Below are 23,051 nucleotides of genomic sequence, written 5' to 3'. Positions count from 1 at the left end.
GAATCAAATTGTCTGGAAGCCACTGATTACTAAGATCAGGCAGGAGGATTATGGAGAACTGAACAATAGATGGAAATTTTAGATGGGGAAAAAACTTTACAAGGACAAAAATAACTTTACAACTAAAAATTATGTTGGATCTCTTTGGTGACTTCTCAGATATTTATGGTGCTTGAATACAAAAGCTGTAGCTTAGATGAAACAACAAGATGCACTTGCCTCCATCAATGGAATAATCTAGCAGCACTCCCTCCTTTCTGCAAGTCGGTCTGTGGCATGTTGTCATATTGTTTTCACTCCCAATTCTCCCCCAGTACTGTAGAAATCTAAGAGTAAATGTATAAGTTTACATCTATCAAAGACCTGCACAAATCAAGATGTTTGCTTTCTGTTAGCAGATGTACTGAAAATGTTCAAAATGCCAGCATTTTTAAGCAAGTAACATCCGAAAACATTGTCTAGTAATTCCCATAGGAACCTCATGGAATTCATCAGTCCTGCCCCTGGGAGGGACTAACCACTCACAATGATATGGGCTGGGGACTGACTGTCCCACAGCAGCTTTGCTAACAGTTCCCTAGGACTCCTGGTGGAAAGGGGACTAAACGTGCATTCAGAAAGTGCCCTTGCAGCAATGAAGGACATAAAAATTGATAAATTGAGACAAGGTCAGTGGAGACCACTGAAATGACTGGGGCTGGAGCATGTGCCCTGCGAGGAGATGTTGTTCAGAGCTTGTTCATCCTAGAGAAGATGGCTGGGACTGGGAGAGAGTGGTCATACATTGAAACAATGGGGAAAACAAAAATCACTGGTAACTCAACACTGGAACTGTGGAGAGAGACTGTGGGATCTCTGCCCTTGGAGGTTTTCAAGAACCAATGGATCAAAGCCCTGAGCAACTTGGTCTGAATTCAGTGTTGACCTGGCTTTGAGCATGAGATTGGACTAGACACTCCCTGAGGCCCCTTCCTTCCTGAAAGGACGTGTGATCCAGTGAATTCTTGCTGTATTACAGAAGAGTGTATGACTTCATTAAAGGCACATAGCCAAGGGACAATGATACTGAAGTTGTCTTCCACATTATGTTCCTAGCTCTTCTAAACTGACATAATTCCATTGCTCTCCAGTTAGTCATCCTTTTCTACAGCATGTCAGTGCAGTGGGTCTTGTACAGGCACCCAGGAGAGGACAGCCAGCAGAGGTTATGTTCTGAACCCAGCAGGAGACACAGCTGGTGCCTCCAGGAGCAGAGACAGAGGTGCCCAAGTGACAGCAGTATCTCATCTCTCTTCAGGACAGATGTTGACGTCAGGACATTCCTGTGGAGGGGGACCTGCTGCTTCACGGAGGCATGGCAGACCCTTTCCACTGTACTAGGGGGAGCCTTGCTCTCTGCAACTCATCTGAAAGCATCAGTGCCTTGAGAATCATAATCTAATTAGTGTCTACCTGAGATAGCACTATGCTGTGGTAGCCTAGGAATTCCCTGAGCTACAAGCTGTATCACCTGCTGCTTTGTCAGCATTTAACAGAGTTCCCCATTAAAATGACATGGAAATATGACCTACTTTGCCCCCCGCAGGTCCAGATCTTGAGTGACAGCCTGCCTCACAGTTGCACCTCCAAAATACAGAGTTGTGTCTTCTGCAAGAATCCCACACTCAGTACAGGTATTTCCACCTTCTAAGGACATCCATAAATCTGGTTTAATTTCTTCATTGTCAAAGCGCTCTTTCAGGAAAGTCTGTAAGTAAGGTTGTTTAACAAAAAGCACAGGTAATTATCATCTTAAGCCTTTTTGATGACCACAGCTGGAACTGACCTAAACATGTTTGAGGGGTTCATGAATACTTTAAAATTTTTTCTTAGGGTGACTGAACATAATAATTTTTGGCTGAACATTTAGCCACTTGAACTGAATTGTCTAAATGTGAAAATATATTAGGGCTAGATTTTAACATATTTGGGAGGCAATCCAGCATGCTAGAATTTGCATGGGCAAATGAATGAGTCTAATTCAGAACTGTGGTTATTTAAGACCATGTAACATCACTCCAGTACATATCCAGTATGTATGGGAGAAATTGCTAGTCTGTATTTTTTTCCCCAGCAAAACCAGTACTACAATGAAGTTTTAGGGTTACTCTGGTGAATATGCATTTCTGCAACTGTCTGCACAAATATTTGCAGTGAAAACTATCTAGAATATATCTCCAATTTCCACTTACCTCCAAGTGTGCAGTAAAAGCAATGCCATGAGTGAAATCCAGGCCTTAAGGACCTAGTAGTAAAACTCCCCTAAAATTGCAATGATTTTATCCCAATGTCCTTAATGTGAAGAATACATTACTGAATAAAAATTGCAAACAGATAATGATATTTGTTCATGTAATTAGTATCTCAGGTGAAAACCAAAAGATTATAATAATTCAAATGACATGATAACTGAAAAGTTAAATAGTTGTATTCTCTTTAGACAGAATGCTGCTTAATCTGCTGTTTCTGTGGAGCACATACCTATTCTGTTCTTATCTGATATAGAAAAAAATAGATGGTAAACACAGCATTTTAAACTAATTTGGGTTCATACTCTTCTAAATATGTTAAGTTTTTAAAATATTATAACTTTTAAATTAGCAATATCTAACTAGATTTTACTTGCTTGTTATAGGGTAACACTAATAACAGGCAGGTAAATTAATTTTATGCAATTTTATGTTATTTTCTTGTATTCCCTACTTCAGTGAGATTTTCATAATAAAGGCAATCTTTCTTCATGTCTTGATCAAATATAATCATATGTGCAAGGGTAATTTAAACCATATGATGATCTAAGGATGAACAGTGAACTTTATCACAGCTTTATTGGGCAGTTATTTGCAAAGGAATAAACACATTCTTGGCTACTGCAGTAACAGTTGTGTTAAAAAATGATATAAGGTCAGAAAATGGATTTGAGTATCTTCAGGCTGACAGGAATCAAAGCTAAATTTCCAGTGGGATTAATCTTCTCTCTCTTTTCAACCAAACATATGGCGAAATTCACACATTAAAACATGCAGTAAAATTACCTTCAGTGTTTGGGTCAGATAGCAGTTTGGTCCCGAATACCCAGGGTCACAGATGCATTGCTCATTCAGGCAGTCTCCATGACCTCTGCAGTTTTCCAGACAACCGGGACCCAGATAGAAATTATCGATGGCCCACTGCATGTCTGAGTATTTCTGGTAGAATCGAAACCTCACAGGACTAGATATAAAGGAATGAAGAAAAACAGACATATGTATAAAACAACTTTGCTCAATTGAAAACACAATTGTGGGTGAAACACAATATACTTATGACTGTGAGTCATAATTGTGGGTGAAACACAATATACTTATGACTGTACTACCCTCTGAGCTTCCACAAGTGGAATATCTGTCAGTGTCTGTTGAAATCAATTTTATACACATCTATATCTTCTTCTTCACACATGTACTACTACAATATATGGATGGATTCCAGACACTATTCCAGCTTCTTGCAAGAGAATTTCCATTTTGGTTATACTTCCTGAGCAGATTACTCAAAGACTAGAAGAGATTTTAATTTTGCAGAAGAGGACAAATGTTTTGCATATGTGCAGATGACTGCAGACAATAAGCGTAACTTCCCCACTCAGTAAGGTCATAAATCTACTCTCTAATTGACCGTGGCTGTCTGAACAGAGCAGAACGTGCTGTACTGGAGCACACTACATAGAAGCAAGGATAACTTTGCTGGTTGTTCAGACCAAGATTCCTGGACAATCTTGATTGATAGGAAATAAAATTATGCAGCATACATAGTGAACACAAATGCTGCTAGCCTGCACTTTCCTTGAAAGACAATGAGTAGGGAGATGTATTCCATTGTGTTTTTCAGAAGGTACTGAATCCAAGACAAAATGAGTAGCTAATTCATACTTACTTGCCCACAAGGTTTTCAGGCAATGAATAAGTTACTCTTTTCCATCCTTTTGTGGGAAAGAAGACAGATGGCTGTGAAACACTCCCAGAACATTTTGGATCAGCTGGTAGACACTGAGGTACTAAATAACTCCAGCTAACACCAAAGTCAGTGGAATACTGCACATGGACCTGATTTTGTGCAAGTTTTTCTGAAGTTTTACATCCAACAGAAACCTAATAAAGAAGAGAGTATAAGTAAATAAAAATTAATTGTAATGGTGGTTAGAGTTTAAAAAAATGTTTGAACCTGAAAACTTGACTTCAGAATTTTGCTTGAAATTATGGCAGCAACAGTGCTTGTATAGTACCAGGCATCTGCAGATCCAATCAATATTCCCAAGACAGAGAACTGCCACCATATTCAGAGTTTAATTTTCTTCTGGTTAGCTCACATTTCTGGATTTCCAGGTTTTGACATTTGTGCCTTATACCCAGGTACCCCATAATTTATACAGTTAATCTACCCTGCCACACAACCTAAGATTTGCATATTTCAGAGGAGGCCACCCAACTTGGTTATGTCAGGCAGACCTGACAGACAGATGGGACAGATGTGCAAAGGGTTCTTACAACTTCCATATATTGCTGGGTTATTTCTACAATTTAGGTAAAAGGGTGTATGAAGAGCAGTTTGGGTGCAGGTTTGATGTGAATGCATGCCAACATAGGAGCAGTGTGGACACTTTTGAGCTGCTTTTCCCTCACCAAGCAGATGTAACAAGATAGGCACCTTGTATACGTGCAATATCCTTATTACATGATGTCCATACAACTGCTGTGCTAGAAGAGAAGAGTGTGCTACCTCTGAGAACTCCAACATGGAGTAGGTGAGAAAAATGAAGAAGAAAAATTAATTTCCCCACCCTGAAGGGAAAATGTGTAAGCCTATACATCATCCTACTTCCTGAAAAATCTGCTCAGACTTGGAGCAAAATGTGTTTTTGAATAATTATGTTGCAGACAGAGATTTTACCTTGAACTGCATAATCCAGCCTTCTGTAGGAGTCAGGTCATGGGTGACTGCATAGACCTCTCTGCCGTCATGGCTCCCACAGATCATGACTCCGTCAGGAGAATCACAAAATCTCTCAATCGAGCAATCATCATGGAATAACCAGTGTTCATTCACTTAAAAATAATGGGAATGTCAGTAATATACAATGACGACATAAATGAAAGCAAACAAGGAGTAGTGTTAACCACTAAAGGTGATTCATGGCTTTATTTTTCAGCCTATATGAGAATTATTTATTATTGCTCTTGAGAATGTCAGTACCCCATCTTTCCTGTGTACATATTTATTATATTTATCATATTTATTGCTCAAAGTTCCTCTTACTACTCTCTTACATAAGCATTATAGCATTATTTTTTAATGTTCAAGAAATAAGGATCTGGGACTTATTCAAAACATAAACTTCTGTTGCACAGGATGTTATGGGAGGACTTTTTAATGGTTGTTGTCTACATGTCTGCACAAAGGGTACCTCAGCACTGTTAGCTGTTAAGCCTTGTAAACATCCAGAAATACTTCCTTTACAAATTTAGTTGCAAAACGTAACTTAACTTCACCAAGGAATGCTTAAAAAAGTTAGGAAATAGGAAACAAATACTCAGGTTAAGAAAGCTGCTTAGAATAACCTGGTATTTTTTAACCCTTTTTACTTTCTTTGAACAGAAATTAATCTTCTAAGTAAATTCACACAGTAAAAAACCCCCAGAAGTTACATTACATCTTTTAATTTTGCATTTTGTGAACTAAAATCAAAAGAAAGGACTCCTATAGTGATGGGATTGTCAGTGACATCTGTCACAGCGAGACAAAGATTTGGGAGCTCAGCAAGATTTGGAAATCGCTGCATTGACTTCTTACTCTTTAATTCAGCTCCACCTAAAACCTTTACCTGTAGTTTTGTCTTCCATGAACATGTCAAAGGCGATCCTCCCGGTGGGCCCTGCGTCGGCAGGGGTGCGCTCGTGCTGTGGCAGGGGAGCGCTGCTGAAGGTGTCAAGCATCACCGTCCTCTGGTCAGCCGAGCCGGAGATCAACACATTGTCGATAGCCCAGTCGTTCTGGTCCAGGCCGTCGTGTTTTGGCTGCCACCAGCGGAAGCGTGTCGCAATGGTTTTGGCATCGTAGGGAAGGAGGATGTTCACAAAGCTGAAATACAAAGTGAAAATTAGTAGGAAAGCCATAGGAGAACACTTCTCAATGCTGTTTTGACCAGGTCCACTCCTGTTGCTACCTGGAGTACGTGGAAGTTGGGAAAGCAGGGAAAGGCTGAGTGATCTAGCCTATCTTCCCGAGCAGGAGACTGTTGAAACAAAAACCCTGATCACTCCCAATATCATGCCTGGAACAGGGACTAAGAGTGAGGTGGGAAGGGCCAGCAGCCAGACTGTTTGAGAAACCTTATGTGTTCAGCTGTGCTTATGTGACCGAATGCAATGGTCTAGACTAGCAGGATATGACCATAAAGTCCTAATTAAAAGAAATGTTAAGAAGGACAATGTTGAAGTAAAGTTAAAATTACTATTTTTAACCTGGAGCCATTCAGCAGATAGCAATGTTCCAGTACAACTTTCTTATTTCCATTAGAGTAAATGACTTAAATTTCTTGTCCAATTAAAGTACTAGTGATTTATTGGTGTATTCAAAAGAAATAACAAATAATGGGTCTGTTCAATTCCCATTTTCTATAAGTTCTAAATTAATCAGTGAGGAAAAGGTCTACCCTTATCTATGCATGGTTTGAATCTCACAAATGTCTGAAAACAGGGCTTGAGTGTATCCATCCTTTTGATGGATCTATTAAGTTCCTCCTCTCCAGAGCATTCTCTACCTAGTTCAAGCAATGAATCTCTTCTCTTGTCAGTAAGAAACTAGCTTGGAAATGAAAATATCTTAAATAACAGGATGGACATCATTACAGTAGCTATTAATTTATCTTCCTGCAACAATTTACAAATCTACTGGACTGTTACAGATTCCTCACTACCCTTGTATTTCTGCCCTAGCAGCTGCACAAATGCTGATGCTCAAGCACATATGCTAAAGCCATTCATAAATGCTTGCAGGACTGAACAGGCTGAACTCTTAAATATCTGTCACTCAAACCACAGCAGTAATATATCCAACAGATTCTTAGGAAACATTCAAGACCACCCGACTTCAGAACAGGAAATTATAGAGGCAGATGAAGGTATCTACAAACCCAGGCTTGCTGAATTGATCATAGAAGATTTCCATTAAAAGGCTCCAGGTGATTCCACCATTCACAGAATACTCCAGCAGCACTCCTTGGTTGCGGTTATTAGGAGTTATCAGACATCCATACATGAAATAAAATTGGATGAATTCTGCACTGGTGAGGTTCAAGTCCACTGTAACTAACATACGGCTGCAGCCCTTGAAAGCAATGAAAAAGTAAGTTGTCTCGTGTTGGCTGGCAAAACTAATGAGCATCAAAAGTGTTAGCCTGTGTAGTCATTATCAATATAACTTCATGTTGTAAAAACCTTCAAAATTGTACAAAATTATACTAATTATAACAAAGGTAAAGCTACAACAGAACAATAAATTATCTTTCCTGAAGATGTCATTTCAGTTATGTTCCATCTTAAAAAAATTCCTGTTGAGTATTCATACACATTGCTCCTTGTACTTACAGCTTTACAACATTCAGTATCAAGAATTATATTCACCTTTCTTTGGAATACAAGAGTTACAAAAATCCATGCCTCCAGTGTAAAACACAAGGTTTTCCAGGAAGGATTAATGAATCACTGAATATGTGTATATTGCTAATGATGCAATCCATCAAATGGCACAGCAACTTTAATATGTGTGTTTTTCCATAATCCCTTATATATTTCACACTGCTTAGTCAGTGGTGCCTATTTAGTCCTATTGGCAGGAAGTGGAAATGTTAACACTTATGTTAGTTTATTTTTGAAAACTTGCATCAGATTGAACCTAGTTATAAATTTGCATGGAAGAGATCTACAAGCATTAAATTTTACATGTTTCTAAAATACTATTTTGTCATTTTTATAAACCCATGGTTATCTGTAAGCAAACTGTAATTCAGAAGCAGCCTGGGTTACATACCATGCATGTAGCTAAAACACGGGAGATTTTACTCTGAGCTTACTATGGAAAAACTCAATGAAATATCTGAAGGATGAGGCTACACATGGATGTATTTTCAAGGACCAAACGCAAGTTATACACATGCAAATACATAGTTATTAATTTACCTCTGTGGTCTGAATTAGAAGCTAAACCAAGCTCCAGTCTCTGGAAGTTTTAAGTGCCGTGAGAAGGCTATTATGAGTGAGTGGAATTGAATGTCTATGTACTTGGACTGAGCTTTGATCTATTAGCTCCCCCTCCAAAAGTGCCTCCCTGGCTCTCTTCAGGAGGCACACACACTATATCTCATTTTCCTGGCTGCAGCGTAGCCAGGAACGTGGTATCTGCTTTCCTGGCGTGTTTCTGGCTGGTCCTGGTCTGTAGGACCTGCTTGACTTTGACCTTCAGCTATGCAGAAGATCTATGGTTTTTGGATACAGTTTGTATTTATCTTATGCCAATATTTTTTAACACGTTGCTATTTATTAAACTTTTTAAATTGGTCCCAATTATACTGTAAAATGGAGTGAGTTGGCTCCTGTGAACACGCACCCCGCTGAAGTGAAGAGCCATCCCAGAGGCCACCGCCCCGCAGACCGTGCTCAGTTTGCCCCCGTTCACTGTCAGCCAGTTCTGGTTTGACGGCGAGCGATTGAAGTTATCTTTCAGTTGTGTCGGAAGGGGGGTCTCTGGCTCGTCGCAGTAGAGGCCACCCCAGTGCTCATCGCAGCTGCAGAGGAAAACAAATGCAAAATTCAGCTGGCAAAGGCTCTGCACGGAGGTTAATCAGTGCCATGTTATTCCACATTAAGGTTCCACATAGAGACTGTCTGCATCATTTACTAAGTGCACAACTGGCATATGGGGGTTTTAAACATCTGTCACTTTTTGTAGTTGTTAATATGAAACAAAAATGACTTTAGGAAGGCTAGTATTATGCATCATTCAAGCTGCTAATACAGAGGACACTCCAGCACAGAGTAAAATCAGTAAAATACATTGTACTTGGATAGAGTAGTCTAAGAGAATGCCAAGCCTAAGCATGTTCTGCTAATGTTAAATTTTAAGTAAGTTTCTGTAACATTTTAGTGGATGTGCACTTTCCCATTGCTTCTTTATACAGTCTCCTTTTTTATTTTGCTCCTCTGAAAAAACTTATAATGTGTCAAGGATTGGGTAACAGCATGGAAATGTGTTCTGTTACTACGTGGATATCACCAGGGAGATCATGCCTTGGTACTTCAGTGCTGTCAGGATACAGGACAACACAATAATATGTCTATTCTGCAGCAGAATATATTTCAAACAAACAGAGTCACGGCACAATTATACAACTATTCTCCCATTTCTGTTGCCATTTGTGGCTGGAAAAAAGCAACACATCCATCTGGGAGGTATTTCTCTGTTGCCAGACAAACAAATCTGGGAAGATCTAGTTGTTGTTTATCAGCTGTGCAGGGCTCTATGTGGGCTGTTACACAGACAGTTTGAGGATCAAGCCAGTCTGCCTCCACTGGCAAACCCTACCTGGAGCAGAGGCATCAGGCCATCAAGCTAACACCAGTCCCAAGGTAAAATCTGGCCTTGTGAAGAACTGGTGTATATCCTTCTGCCTAGAGGACACGTCCCACCTCCAGCCCAGATCTGCTGTATTCAGTGCCAGGATGGGAGCATGGGGACATGGCATGGAACCCCTCAAGAATGAAGGATGACATCTTCTGGGAAGCTCCAGGACTATATGTCTCTAGAAGGATGTGCAAACTCAAGGGGTCCCTTCTCCCTGCCTGGTGGGAGGGGAGCCAAGCTGCAGCATAGGCAACAGCAGAGGTGGTGCCTTGCCACTGAGGGAAGGGCCAGCAGCATTGCCCACAATGCACAAACAGGCAGAGGTCTGGCAGGGCCAGCCCCACGCTTACCCTTCCTCTTCTTATTTCCATTCCTAAGTTGTCCCAGTGCCCACCTCAGTTTTAAGAGCAAAATCCACTTTCTTTTTAATAATCGTATCAAAGTCTTTCCTGCAAGTTTGTTAAAATGACAGAGGAGGAGTGAAATGCTGCAGTGTTGGGCAGGACAGGGAACAAGCTGCACTTACACACAGTTGTCTTGCGTGCACTTGCCATGGCCACTGCACATGTCTATGCAGCCATCCCCAATGTAGACGTTATCGATTGCCCATGTTTGTTGCTTATCAAAAGGAGCAGGCTGGTGCCAGCGGAAACGAGTTGCTTGAGACCTTTGGGACAGAAAGAAAAACAGAAAGGTAGCATTTCTAGCTAAGCTACTCTTTATTTTGACAGAAAGGAAATGTGAGTCTTGAGGCTAGACTGCTCCTGGAACGTTTGTTTGATATCAGCACAAACCATGGCTGATTCCTGACAATGACAAGGTCTCTGAAAAGCCAAGAACAGGGTGCCCACATTTTGAGAGCAGGACAAAGCACGGGTGCTCGGTAGCATGCTGAGAGTGTGGGAGGTGAGAAAAAGGATCACTGATGAGAGCAAAACAAGTGGGTTGTGGTTGGTGCAGTGGAGAAGAGGGCAGGAAGAAGGTGATATGCCCAAAGGGAAACTTAGACTAGTCATAACCACGTCCCAGCACAAGTCCAAACTTAAGGGATAGCTGGGAGATGGATGAAGCCAGAATCACCCAAATCCTCCAAGTTTCGCCCTGAGCCCAAGTTTTGTTGCTTTAGTCCAAGTCGGCAAACTAACCTGCCTTTTTCTCTATGAATATTCCCAACTGTACTGACATAGCGCGGCTCTAGAGAGTGGAGTGGCTCCTAGGAGAGATGCTGCCATTTATAAATTTCCAGGGGACAGGCAAGTGCCTGTGCAGGGCTTGCAGTGTGACCCTAGTTTTACAGTTTCCTTTGTCCTCTCTATCCAGGGCCTGGCTGAAAATGTTAAGAAATGATCTATGGTGTGATCCTGGCTCCTTTCAGTAAATCATTTTCATTTTGTTGACTAAAGGGGGGTTTAGCTCCCTATTCAAACACTTTGCTTTGATGTAACTATATGTGAATTAAATGTCTCAGCTCCCAAGAGAGGTGATGAAAACCTATCAGAAACATTCAGGAGACACCAAACAGCTATTCAGCTAACACAGGAGTAGACCTATGTTTGAATAGTTGCGAGTAGCTGAGTACCTGTAACTTTTCAAGGATGCCATGTGAAATGCCCGCTAGCCCATGTTTCGCTGCACAGCTCTAGGTGGCAGCATTGAACTGTGTGTGTAGTCTGTTTTCTTTTGCAACTCAAAGAGAAATCACAATTGCTGAGAACCCCAAAACAAATAAACAGCAAAATCCCCAAAATTTATTCAGTGTAAAAATAAACCTTTTATGGTGAGGTCAATGTTAATGTTATTCTATGAATTATTTCTTTATAAATGTATTACACGAGGTCAATGAATAACAAGTTTATCAAAAGAAAAATCTACTGTCCTGCTGTCTAGCTGCTCACCAAATGCCATTTTTAAAAGAAATGCATAAATTGTGAGGAAGTCCTTTAGGAATAAAGACAAGTACCTGTATCTTACACTGCCTGCTTTAGGTTTGGTGCTTCACCAACTGTTTATGGAGCTGATGTGCCTGGAAGAAGCTTTGTATTTGCATATGCATTTTAAAATCAGCTCAGAGTCTAAGTTAAAACTAAGTGTTCATTGCCTTCTACAGGTCAGCGATTATATAGCACTCAGGGGTACACAAGCCCTAAAAGGCTACAAAAGTATGGATGCTGTGCACCAGGCCAAGCTATTGACTACATAGCCTGCATGTCCCCAAAACATACAGCAACAAACAACTGGAGACACACACCTGCTATTACACAGCTTGAAATAATAAAGCAGCATAAAAATTATATCACTTCTAGACTAAAGGGCCTATTAGCTGCATTTATTCTGAAGCTTAACGTCTCCCTTGCTTGTGAGCTAAGGTTGTAATAGCCTCTCTCACACAATCCCTTTCTTTGGAAATGGTAATACTTGAGCCAACAGATATAGTTATTGGATTGGACAGAAGAGCAATCTTTGCCTCAGCAAGAGGAAAAAAAAAAAAATCAGTCTTAAAATCACAGTTATTTATAAACCTGAGTTAATCTTGGGTGGTAGGTTCCTTTCAGGTACAAATTTAATTGGTTTGGAACATCAACCTCAGTCCTGATTTATCCTATTCAGCCCCAGAAAGCCCCTCTTGAACACAAATGTAAAGACTGTACAAGAACTGTTGGGGTAATGGATTTTGCAGACAATATGTAGTGAAGCAGTAAAAAAAGAGTAAGCAGAGGAGATCAATGCTGGGAACAAGTCCTAATAAAGTACTATTACTTGATGTGAAACACTGCAGTGAAGATAGGGAAGAGTTTAGATGCCCAAATGATTAGTAATAGAACATGGACTTTTCCACTGCTAGTTTCAAAACTTATGGCAACTGTATAGGCACTTTCAGTTCAAGGTATCTGTTTCCAAGCTCCTATGTGCATTAGTTGGCCTCTTTCATAGCAACCTTCTCAAACAGGCATAGGCTCTGCCTGAGCTGTGGCTACTTCTGTGCCTGCAGTGAGCTCAGTCTATGCCCATGTGAGGAGATTGAGCTCAGCAATAGGAGCAAAGCTGTAGAGTCAAGTTGTGATGAGAACCTAACGTCCACGCTACCTCTGTTTTTGCAGGGCTTTACTTTGGGCTAGGTCTATGCCACCTTTATTAGGTGTGACTGCACGGGGGACAGTCACAGCTGTCACTGCAAAACAGCACATCAAGAAGGACGCAAACTGGAAGGCTGAACTACTCAGTGGTTCCTAGATGAATCTTTTTGACAAACAAAACAAAAATCCAGCAGTTTTTGGGGCATTGTAGAGAAATGTTTGGCAACACTCCCAATACCTCTCTCAGTCTCTAGCAGCTCCTTTTGATGCAACCTCCCAACAAATCTCAGTTTTTATTCCCTCAAAGACAAGAGAATGTGCAAAAAGGAAGAGGAGGTGAAAATAGGGCATGTGTAAAAAAAACCTGATGAGAGGATCAAAACTGAGAGAGACACAAAGGATGCAAGGAATTCACAGAAAGAAAAGCAACCTGAAAAGTGTTACTTTTAAAGCACCAGCTCATAGCCAACAACAGCAAGTACAGGAGGCAAGTGGGGGTTCAGCCAGTCCAATTAGCCACCAAAACAACTGGAATTTAGAGAGGCTGATGACAACATGAGATCCTTTTAAAAGTTGCCCCTGCCTCTGTCCCTCCCCAGGACAAGATGGACAAGAATTTCATATCTTTAAATAACTCAGTAAAGTAAATGCACGTAGTAGCTTTGCAATTTTAATGCAAAGCAGAATGGGGTTTCATTTACTTATTTGTTGCTACGTACATGAATAAAACAAAAGAATTGTTTTAAGGCTATAATGTATTATGCCACAATACAGAGTTATGCATTTAGATTTATTCTGCAGAAAACCAGAGGGAGATACCTAGTGTAGGGAGGCAGAGGCAAAGTAATCCGGGTCCACTTGTTGAAAGTGTCTGAAATGAGAATCCTCTGGAGATGATACTTGTTGCATTCCACGTTAGTGGGAAGACAGTCTCTCAAAATTGGGTGCCAAGTCAGCCCAAGGTCCACTGAATACTCTAGTTCAATAGCTAAGGGTGGAAAGATAGTTAGTTACTTAATTTGAAGACTTATGTCCATAGGTCTACAATAAATTGGTAACCCCAGAAACCATTAGTCATAAGTCTACACTGACAAAATAACCACCCAAAACTTTTCAAACTCTTGTGTCAGAAGCACAAAGATACCTCCTTTGGTGGCAGTGCTGCAGGATACATTACATGTTGCTGAGCAGGTATAGCTCAGGAGAAGGCTGCAGTACACCTCCACATCTGCCACCTACTCAAGGAACCACAGGTGCAAAAACAAAAGTCATCTTTGAAGTCACCAGGATTAAGTCAAGCCAATTTCTGTAGCTGTGGCATGCAATAATTTGTTGTGACAGCATCATGACCAGCAACATTTTTTGTTTTTCAGGCTGAAGGATGAGATTCAGCTGGATGTAATCGTTGTGTAAGGCAGAGCAACACTCAGATTCAAACTTCTGGCTCCGTCACAAGATGGTTTAGTCACTCTTCCACCCCTCTCCAGACCAGCTCATTTCATTATCCAGCATAAACAATTTTAAATTGAGTTAGTCAGTGAGCTTGTTTGCACTCAAACACAGTCTAGCCACATTAAACTAATGTGTTCATTTCTCAGCAAAAATCAGCAATTTCATTGTTTTGCTGTTTATGGCTTATAAACTTTTATTATGAAAAAAAAAGGTTAGTCAAGCTCACTAAATAATTCAAGTTAAACTTGTATGCAGCCATTAAAAAGTAAATAATAATAGGCTCAGATCTGTAACTTGAAGTAAACGTTCCAGCTGCCAGGCATTCTGGCTGTGTAAACATGGAGCGTGGTGGCAGTGGTGAGGTGGTAAATCTGTGATCTTTTTTGATTACTACAGACCCATATCTTCTACCCTCATCACAGAGAATGACACGTAATCACCCAATCGCTCCTACCTGATGTTTAAGCACAGAACACAGTGCTACGGAAATACAAGGACAAATGGATATGAACAAGCGTAAGTGAGTTTTTAGTGTTAAAATCTCCATCACCAAAATGAAATGCTTTGCTTATCATGACTGGAAGCATGATTAGGTAGCATCCTGCCTAATTTAATACTAAGTTAAGATAATGGTAAGTGTAGTAGACAAAGAAACAAAAAAAAAAGAGAAGGAGCTGTTTCTTTCCCAGTATATAGCTAAGCTGCCAAAAAGCTTCAGCAGAGATGATCTTAGGCTGCTCCTGTCTTTTTAATACCAAAAGAAGAAACAATATTGTTATGCACGTGAATAAAATATCTCAGTTAATTCCACTGGCTTCAGAATAGCAACATCAGAGAAGTCACTTCTGGGACTTCAGGTAAAACCTTTTTCCATTTTTATGTAGAATTCTAGAGGAATAGTCAGCAACCTAGTGAATTAACACATGCTACATGCTGCAACATACTGTATTCTCCTCCTCATAAAAAAAAAATAAATAAATCTATACTCCAAAACCCTACGCTAAAATAATGTAATTTAAGATGTACAAATAAGCATTCAAGAGCTAGGAAGGCCTATTTCTTGTGCATTTTAAAATTCACACAGTGAACCAACTTTTAATTTCCATGTGATTTGTTTTGAGAGCAGAGCATTTTTTAATTTATATGTGTATATGCGTGTATATATACATATACATATATAAAAACATGCCCTGCACTGAATATGGAAAAAAAAGAAGCTAGGTAATTAAAAATTGCATCATTATGTGTGTATGCATATATACACATATATGTGCATATATCTATGCACACATTCAAACAAGTATACATATATACATATACATGTTTATTATTTCATATGGATGATACAAATTTTTGCAGTTGATGCTGACTTAGGATGTATCAGCTATATGCTGATACAAATGATTTCTTATTTATACAGATGCAAGTGAGATCTGAACTGAGACTTCACCGAAAATGCAAAGCCACAGAGCAAGAAACATATGCTGGAAACACCCAGCTGCTTATTGTTAGAATAACAACGTCACCCCCATCAGTGGATACCATATACTAGTAAATGGATTTGAGTAAGACAGCTATTAGTCTTTTTCTTAAATGAATTGAACTGCAATGTAAGTGCTCGGATGGAAAAATATACTTCAGTTTATCTTAGGCTTCAGACATCTAGAATAAAAAAGCTCATATTACAATTCCTAACAGAAACATGCAGCTTTCTTCTGTTTCTCAGTTCTCATTATGATGAATAATAGAACCAGAAAACAAGTGAACTTTGCTGTACAGGAGAGGAATAGAAAGAGCATGAATTACTAAGAAGTCATTACCATAACAGGAGTCCGTGACAGAGCAGGATGCTGCAAAATCTATTTGCAAGAAAGAGTCTTCGTTGACAACGATGTCAGTGGTGACAACGTAGCGGGTGCTAGCTTTCTCGATGAACACTAGAGCGTCCCCAGTAGAGCCACAGACTGGCATCTTTGTTCCACCAGGATGGAGCAGCCACTTTCTGCTATCCAGTGTCGTGAAATCGTCCTCTAATACTGTATTACCAGAGATGTTTCCTCCAATAAGAATCTGAAACATTAGGAAAGGAATTGATGTTGAAAAGGAAAAATGTCTAGAAGTCTTCACAAACACACACATGACATAGCATCATGGAGGAAGAGATTTACCATCCAGGCATATATTCTGCTGGTCCCAAATGGACAAATTTACTTTGTAAGGAGTTTAGGTTATGAGGAATAAAGAATATAGAATATTCCTATAAAGAATATAGAATATTCTGATAAAGGAATTCTAAAGAGATTGGCTCAGCTATACAAATCTAAAGTTTAGGGAGATTAACTCCATCCTGGATAAAGTAAAACTGCTCACAAAAATAAATAAAGTGATTACATTGTCATTTTTCCTACTGACTCTTCAATGCCACTATAATCTGTTGCACTACTATCAGATTGCATTTGATGACAGAAGCGGGGAAATATTCTGTGTTTTTCCATTGACTGTAAGAGATCATTTTACTATTCAACAGCCAGCAAGGTAGAATTAATTTTCCTTTGTTTTTCTGAATTCAGTTTCTGGTTGTTCTGAACTAATATAACTACATTCAATGAATATATAGGAGTATGATAGTTTAACTGAGCTGGCAGCCAAACAAGACACAGCCACTCGCAGCCTCCCCCATCCCCTTCCCTCTCCCCAGTCAGGGAATCGTTGTACATCGAGATAAGGACAATTTAATTAGAGTAAAATAAAATTAAAATATTAATAATAACAACAACAACAACAAATATATATATGAGTGATGCAGAATACAATTGCTCACCACCCACCGATAATGATCCCAGAGGAGCGAAAAGGAACCTCAAAACCAAAATCGCAATCCCAGAAAAGCGAGCCCAAGCAATTCCCAAGAGAATCCCCCCCTTTCCAGTCAGCCCTGGTTAATATACTGAATATGACGTAATATGCTATGGAATATCTTATTAGCATAGCCAACTATCAATTCGGGGTTTTACTAACTACTATACTTTTCTTCCCCACCCTCCCCCTGCCAGTCCTCTGCTCTTGCAAACTATCCAGTCACAGTGTCCTTGTATGTTATCAACATTTCTTCTTATAACAATCCTCACTCAAACCAAAACACAGTGCTTTCTAGCTACTAAGAAGAAAATTAACTCTATTGTAGCAAAAAACCAGGACAAGGAGTGAAATAATGAGGATTTTTTCATTTTTAAAGGGCGGGATGGTAAGTAAAATTTTGTAGCCACATCATTGATGTGTCTGGGAGTTTGGTTTCTGTTTTTTTACAAAGGACCTGAATTAACTGCTTTAAAAACATTCATAAATATTTAAGAAATTGACCTTGGACAGCTCAATAACACTACTTAAGAGTAATCACTTTAGTGGGGTTTCTTGAGATTTGTACCAAGTCACACAAAGCTATATAATCTTTATAGAAGCAAAACCCAAATATGAAACAAAACTTTGTTTTCAAAATTAGAAGATGGTTAAAGATTGAAGTTTTTTATATTTTTGCCGTTACATTCTACCAAGCCAATTACATATTTGGATAGATTTAAATGAAAGGTTTTGAAGTTTGAACTCAGACTTGCATGTTGCATGGTAAGGCCTTCTCCAACATGAACCTGTGGTTCTACCCATGTATAAAAGACTTTCCTAGCTCCCTAATGGTCATTCAGTACCCCGCATGGAAACGGTGCATTAAAAACACAAGATTAGCAAACAGTAATTGTGCTCTATTACCTTGCTAGATTATTATAATTCTGGAATATCTTTATACAAAGCATTTTTGCTCGACCCAGTGAAATTACATACACCAACAAAAGGGAAACATAAAGAATGAAACCAGTCTAAAGCTGTATGAAAGAAACCAACCCAGAGGATTCCTTACCTGATCGATTACCCAAGGACTGTAGAAATGCCCATTCTCAGATGGCTGCCACCAACGAAGCCGGGTGGAGCAGGAACGGGCCTTCAAAGGAATTTCCAGGGCGATGTATCGTCCCACATTGCTGGAGTTACTGAAGAGGAATTCCTGGAGAAGGCTCCAGGTGAGGCCCCCATTGAGTGAATACTGCAGCAGCACAGGCTGGCTCCTGGGGTCTGGCACCCCCTTGCCGCATCCCAGTCTCATGAAGAACTGCACAAACCTAACAGGGAGAGCAATTACTGGAAAGATTTCTTCTCTGAAACATCCTAGATAACCAACTAGAGAGACTTGGAGTTTGTCTACTGACTAGCCCCATGATTTGCTGTAAGGGTCAGCTTTAAGAGATCTTATTATTTCCTTTTCAAAGCCTTCAGAATAGAAGTAGACAGGCAGGAGGGATGACAAATATTCATTTTGCCTGTGTGGTAGTTTGCCAGGCAGAGGAGGCTGAACAAAGCTGATCATTTATGTTATGAGCTTTTGTTGGTGTAGCAGATGGTGTTGTAAATATCAGAAACATAATCCTGGGTGAAATTTTTATTCCTGTAGCCTGTGAGTACAGATTTTAGTGGCAGAAAAGCAACGGTGCCCTAAGTAGATTGTAATTTGCTATGAATTTTCTGAAATGCTTAATTCAAAATAAGCATCCCAGTTTTCCATTGGCATAAACTAGAGAAAATCTGGACAGGAGAACAAAACACATTTCACTTTCAGGGATCATTTTGTCCATTTAGTCAGCCTAGGAAATTTGTCCAAATGACATCGCTTAAATGGGCCAGCTTCCCCGAAGCCAACCCAAGCCACCCAGGGACACCAGTGCTTTCATCCCCTATTTAATTGGCTTCTCCAAAGCAGCACAATAGACTTGAATCAAACTGCAAAATTCTTCCCATTAGTTGATGCTCTTAAATAGCTCTACTAGGCACTTGGAGTAGAGGGAACTGCTGCTGTAATTATATTTACCTATCAGGCTCACAGGGATATTACAACTATTAATTCATGTTTGCACAGCTTTAGAGTGTCATATCTATTCTAATTATTATTGCATTAGTGCTGCATGGCTCATGCTTAGAAGAAAGAGTGCAAATGAAGTTTTGTATCAAAAGTCTTGCTCTGGTTTGATCTGCAGGTAGATCCACTGGGAGCAGAGGCTGCAGAGGTGCTGGGCAGACAAAGCTTCAATAAAACACCAGACCTGCAAGTCAATTATTTCTAGTCCTCGCTGCGACTCATGGTTTCTCTTGGTACTATATATAACTTATTTCGCCATAGATTATATCCACCTCCACATCCCAGACATAACGTATTGCTTGTTCTGTAAAGGAGCACCAGGGACCCTCATGTATCAACATATCAACTGCAATGGATTGGATTCACTGCTGGGAAGTCTTTGTGTCTTCTCAGATTTACTCTGACATTTGCCACATAATTCAAAAGAAATAAGCCCAGGTGACCTTGTCTCTGTTGAATCTGCTCTCTGTGGATTGCTATTCTTTTATCTGAATTTTTACTAATATAGTAATAACCCACACAAATATAGGTAACATAATATCTAGCAGATAAAAAAATTAAGTAATTTTAAATATCTCTCTTCTCATCCCACAGATATTTTTCAAAGGTTTTGCCTATTTTGAAATGGAAAAGCAAAGTTTTCTTGTAGATCTAGTAACACTAAAATGTGTGGATATTCTTCTAGTAATTCAGAATCAAAAGGGATTTGATCAGTTGTGATACATAAAATATTCTGTCCCTACTGATATTTCATGCTGTGCAGTTTCAGTTACTGGCATCACCAGGGTGGTGGTATACTGTCCTCTGCGTTAAATTCTTTAAAATATAGGTGTGATGGCAGTGGATAGGGCATTGGAGAGTCCACCTGATTTCAATGCTTGCAGCATCAACAGACACCACTGCTTGCCTGTGTACTTCAGGGGATCTACTCATGAGAAAAGGGGATGTTTTAGCATGAATACTGAGTATAGTACCCTCAAAAAATATCTACTAGAAATGCTGATTCTTGTATTCTTGGCATAAACTAAAACCTCTCCCAAAGTCCTGTGCAGAACTTGGCACATCTGTGTCTATGGTGCTTTGCAGGTGGCTGATAGAATCAGCCCGGAAATTAAGAGAATCCCACTGCAATTTCTTTAGGCTGCTAAAGAGCAGCCCTTAGCAATGTTGCTGCAGCCTGCCTTGCTGTTCAGAAGAGAATATACAGTTGTTTGTTGATAACTGTATTTTTCATAAGCATATACAAGAAATTAAACATACTGCTTTGTTTTCATTTTACTAAAACAGAAGTAATTTATCTCCATATAACACCTTGAGGTCAATATATGCAAATCCAGCTACAGGCTATCATGGAGAAGAGACAAATGACAGTTTTTTGAACATGAGCAATAAGGAAAATGTCATTTAGTCTAATGGAGCAACTTATAAGATCTCTTGTATTTTTTGAGAAACAATCTTTTAATTTCAGAATGGTCTAGGAAACCAAATTAGTGGAGTATTGATATCTGTGTTTACCAAGTTCTGAAAAAAGTTTGCTATGAGTAATCTCACAAATTCAGTACAAGGGCCTCTAATATTATACCTCACTGAGGGTTAACTAATTACTTACATAGAAATTATAATGATTAGAAATTAGGCATCTTTATTGACCATGAGGCTCTGCAATTAAACCATTATTTAAAGATTCAATGCTAATGAAGACAAGTCAAAAAGAGATAAAGTGCCTATTAAAATGTTTCCCACAGAACATTAGAGAGGAGTAGGAGGTTTACAAGAGATCAGTGGAGAAAAGTTTCAGAGAAAATGCAATCTCTCAAATGACATAAGGATATATGCTAAGATACTAAGATATAAGAATAAATTAGAAAACAATGCCTATTTGTTAGCATCCACGCATTTAGGATGTGGTTTAATCTGTATTAGTGTAATTTTTTTGATGTGGCTTGCTTAACATGTCTCACTCATCAAATATCTCCTCTGCAGGCTGTAATGATATAACATAATCTCTAAATACACTGAAAATATTTATTTTTCAATTGCTGTGCTCAATGTAGCTGGTGACAGCTTGATGGGAATTTCTCAGTGAATTATTGGAAACAAATGTGCACAATAAGAAGAAAGTAAGCTTCAGAAATGAAAGAATGATGAGATGATGAATACAAGAGTTATAATGGCAGCAGATACTCCTGTTTCAGCAATGGTTCATAATACAACAAACTGTAAAACAAGCAGAGCCTGTGATGGTGCAATCAATTTATCATGTTATGCATTTAAGAAATAAAAACATGCATAAACTACTGAAGGTGTCTCATCAGATCCTGAAGTTCTTATTCAAGGAAAAAAGTAACATTTAAAGGGTTAATCCCATTAAAGTCCAAGATAAACTTAATTTTAAATGGTAACAGTTGTTAAAATGAAATATTTGCTAGAGTAAGTACCACAGAATATATCAGCTTGCCTTTACTGCACAAGTATCACATATGTATTATTCTTCAGTATATTGTTTCCTCAATTAAATTCTGAAAGAACTTTGAAATTGTGTTACCTGGCTTGTGACAAATCTAGGTCTCGAGTCATCAGCATACGTAAGCCTTCTTCATTAAAGAAAAGGTTGTTTCCTCCAGACATAATACCACATTTCCTTGATGGCTTTCCACCACTCACAAGCAGGAATCTGTCCGACTCAAGCTGACCTGAATACACAGTAAATACATATTTATGTTTTACTCCAAAATGCTCCTACTGCAGGAGTACTATCACCAGAGAAAGAGAACTAAATTAAACATCACATGCAGAGTGAAGAAATATTCAGTGTTTTCAATGCACTGTTTTCTAGAAAACTGCCACAAATCAAAACAAAACAAAAAAACCCCCGAAAGTATGAAATCTGGAATCTTAGTCTCCAGTTATTCACAAGATTTTCCACTTCTCTTCATTTTTCTTAAGATAAAAACAAAGTACCCAAGTTTATAAGGAAACTTTGAGTGCTGTGTGGTAGTATGCAAGCAAGAGCTGGCAAAATGTAAAATGAACAAGAGCACCAGGGAAGGAATGAATTTGGTTCACAGGTGCTGCTTTATTTAAAACGTGCTCTTCTTGCCATGATTAGAGAGCAGATTTTATATTCCAACATTAACAACTTCACAAAGAGTCAGACACTCCAAACCAGACAACTGCTAGCTATCAGACATTCACAAACTGTGCTTGAGAATGACATCTAAACTACTTGGTTTGTGGGAATACTCCCACAGCATAAATGAAATTCAGGAGCATGCAGGGGTGAGAAACACTTTGCTTTTTCATCCCTTGAGCCCTGGGTTCCACCAAGACGGACAGGCAGAATTGAGAACCCCTGAAAAAAAGAGATACCTTCAAAATCATCCTTAAGGAAGTCAGAGTTCTTGGTACTTATTTTGCAGGTTGGCCCAGAGTACCCGGGGTCACAGATGCACTTTGTGCCATTGATACAGCTGCCGTGCCCATTGCACATCTCCTCGCACTGCGGGCCGATGTACACGTTGTCAATGGCCCAAGTCACTGGCTGGGATCCAGCAGGGTAAAATCCTTGGTACCACCTGAACCTTGCCAATCTGAAAAAGGTGTAAAGTGTACTTACTTTAAATAACAGTTCCATCTTTTTTGTATTTCACATACATACCATACTATGAAAATATATATTATTCTTTCTGTAGGAATTGGCTTGATAAATAGCTTAGTTCTAGAAAATGACTGCTATATCTAATTCCTTCAGTACATCGTGTGTATTTATGCTCACTTTCAACTCAAGTTGACAGAAATAAAAATAACATTATTCATTAATTGTAATACCAAAACTGAATGATGGATTTGAAAATGGGAACTGAAATCTA

The 23,051-nt window shown here is 39.2% G+C and overlaps 1 protein-coding gene across 1 annotated transcript in view; it reads right to left on the bottom strand.

Annotated features, from left to right (window-relative positions):
* The window catches only part of RELN (reelin), a gene marked incomplete at its 5' end in the record, with an annotated part of 75,636 nt that overhangs the window by 17,556 nt on the left and 35,029 nt on the right, over positions 1-23,051 (bottom strand). The window contains 14 exons of the mRNA XM_010169740.1: positions 220-326; positions 1,572-1,747; positions 3,075-3,252; positions 3,955-4,169; positions 4,969-5,123; positions 5,900-6,156; positions 7,211-7,404; positions 8,683-8,860; positions 10,223-10,363; positions 13,590-13,758; positions 16,043-16,292; positions 18,133-18,391; positions 21,728-21,875; positions 22,552-22,772. Coding sequence (XP_010168042.1) covers positions 220-326; positions 1,572-1,747; positions 3,075-3,252; positions 3,955-4,169; positions 4,969-5,123; positions 5,900-6,156; positions 7,211-7,404; positions 8,683-8,860; positions 10,223-10,363; positions 13,590-13,758; positions 16,043-16,292; positions 18,133-18,391; positions 21,728-21,875; positions 22,552-22,772 — 2,648 coding nt within the window. The remainder of the gene's footprint in view (positions 1-219; positions 327-1,571; positions 1,748-3,074; positions 3,253-3,954; positions 4,170-4,968; positions 5,124-5,899; positions 6,157-7,210; positions 7,405-8,682; positions 8,861-10,222; positions 10,364-13,589; positions 13,759-16,042; positions 16,293-18,132; positions 18,392-21,727; positions 21,876-22,551; positions 22,773-23,051) is intronic.

Source organism: Antrostomus carolinensis, unplaced genomic scaffold (assembly GCF_000700745.2).
Source record: "Antrostomus carolinensis isolate BGI_N321 unplaced genomic scaffold, ASM70074v2 scaffold2896, whole genome shotgun sequence".
Lineage (NCBI taxonomy): Eukaryota > Metazoa > Chordata > Aves > Caprimulgiformes > Caprimulgidae > Antrostomus > Antrostomus carolinensis.
Note: the sequence above shows the minus strand (reverse complement) of the source record. Positions and strands in the feature narration are given on the sequence as shown.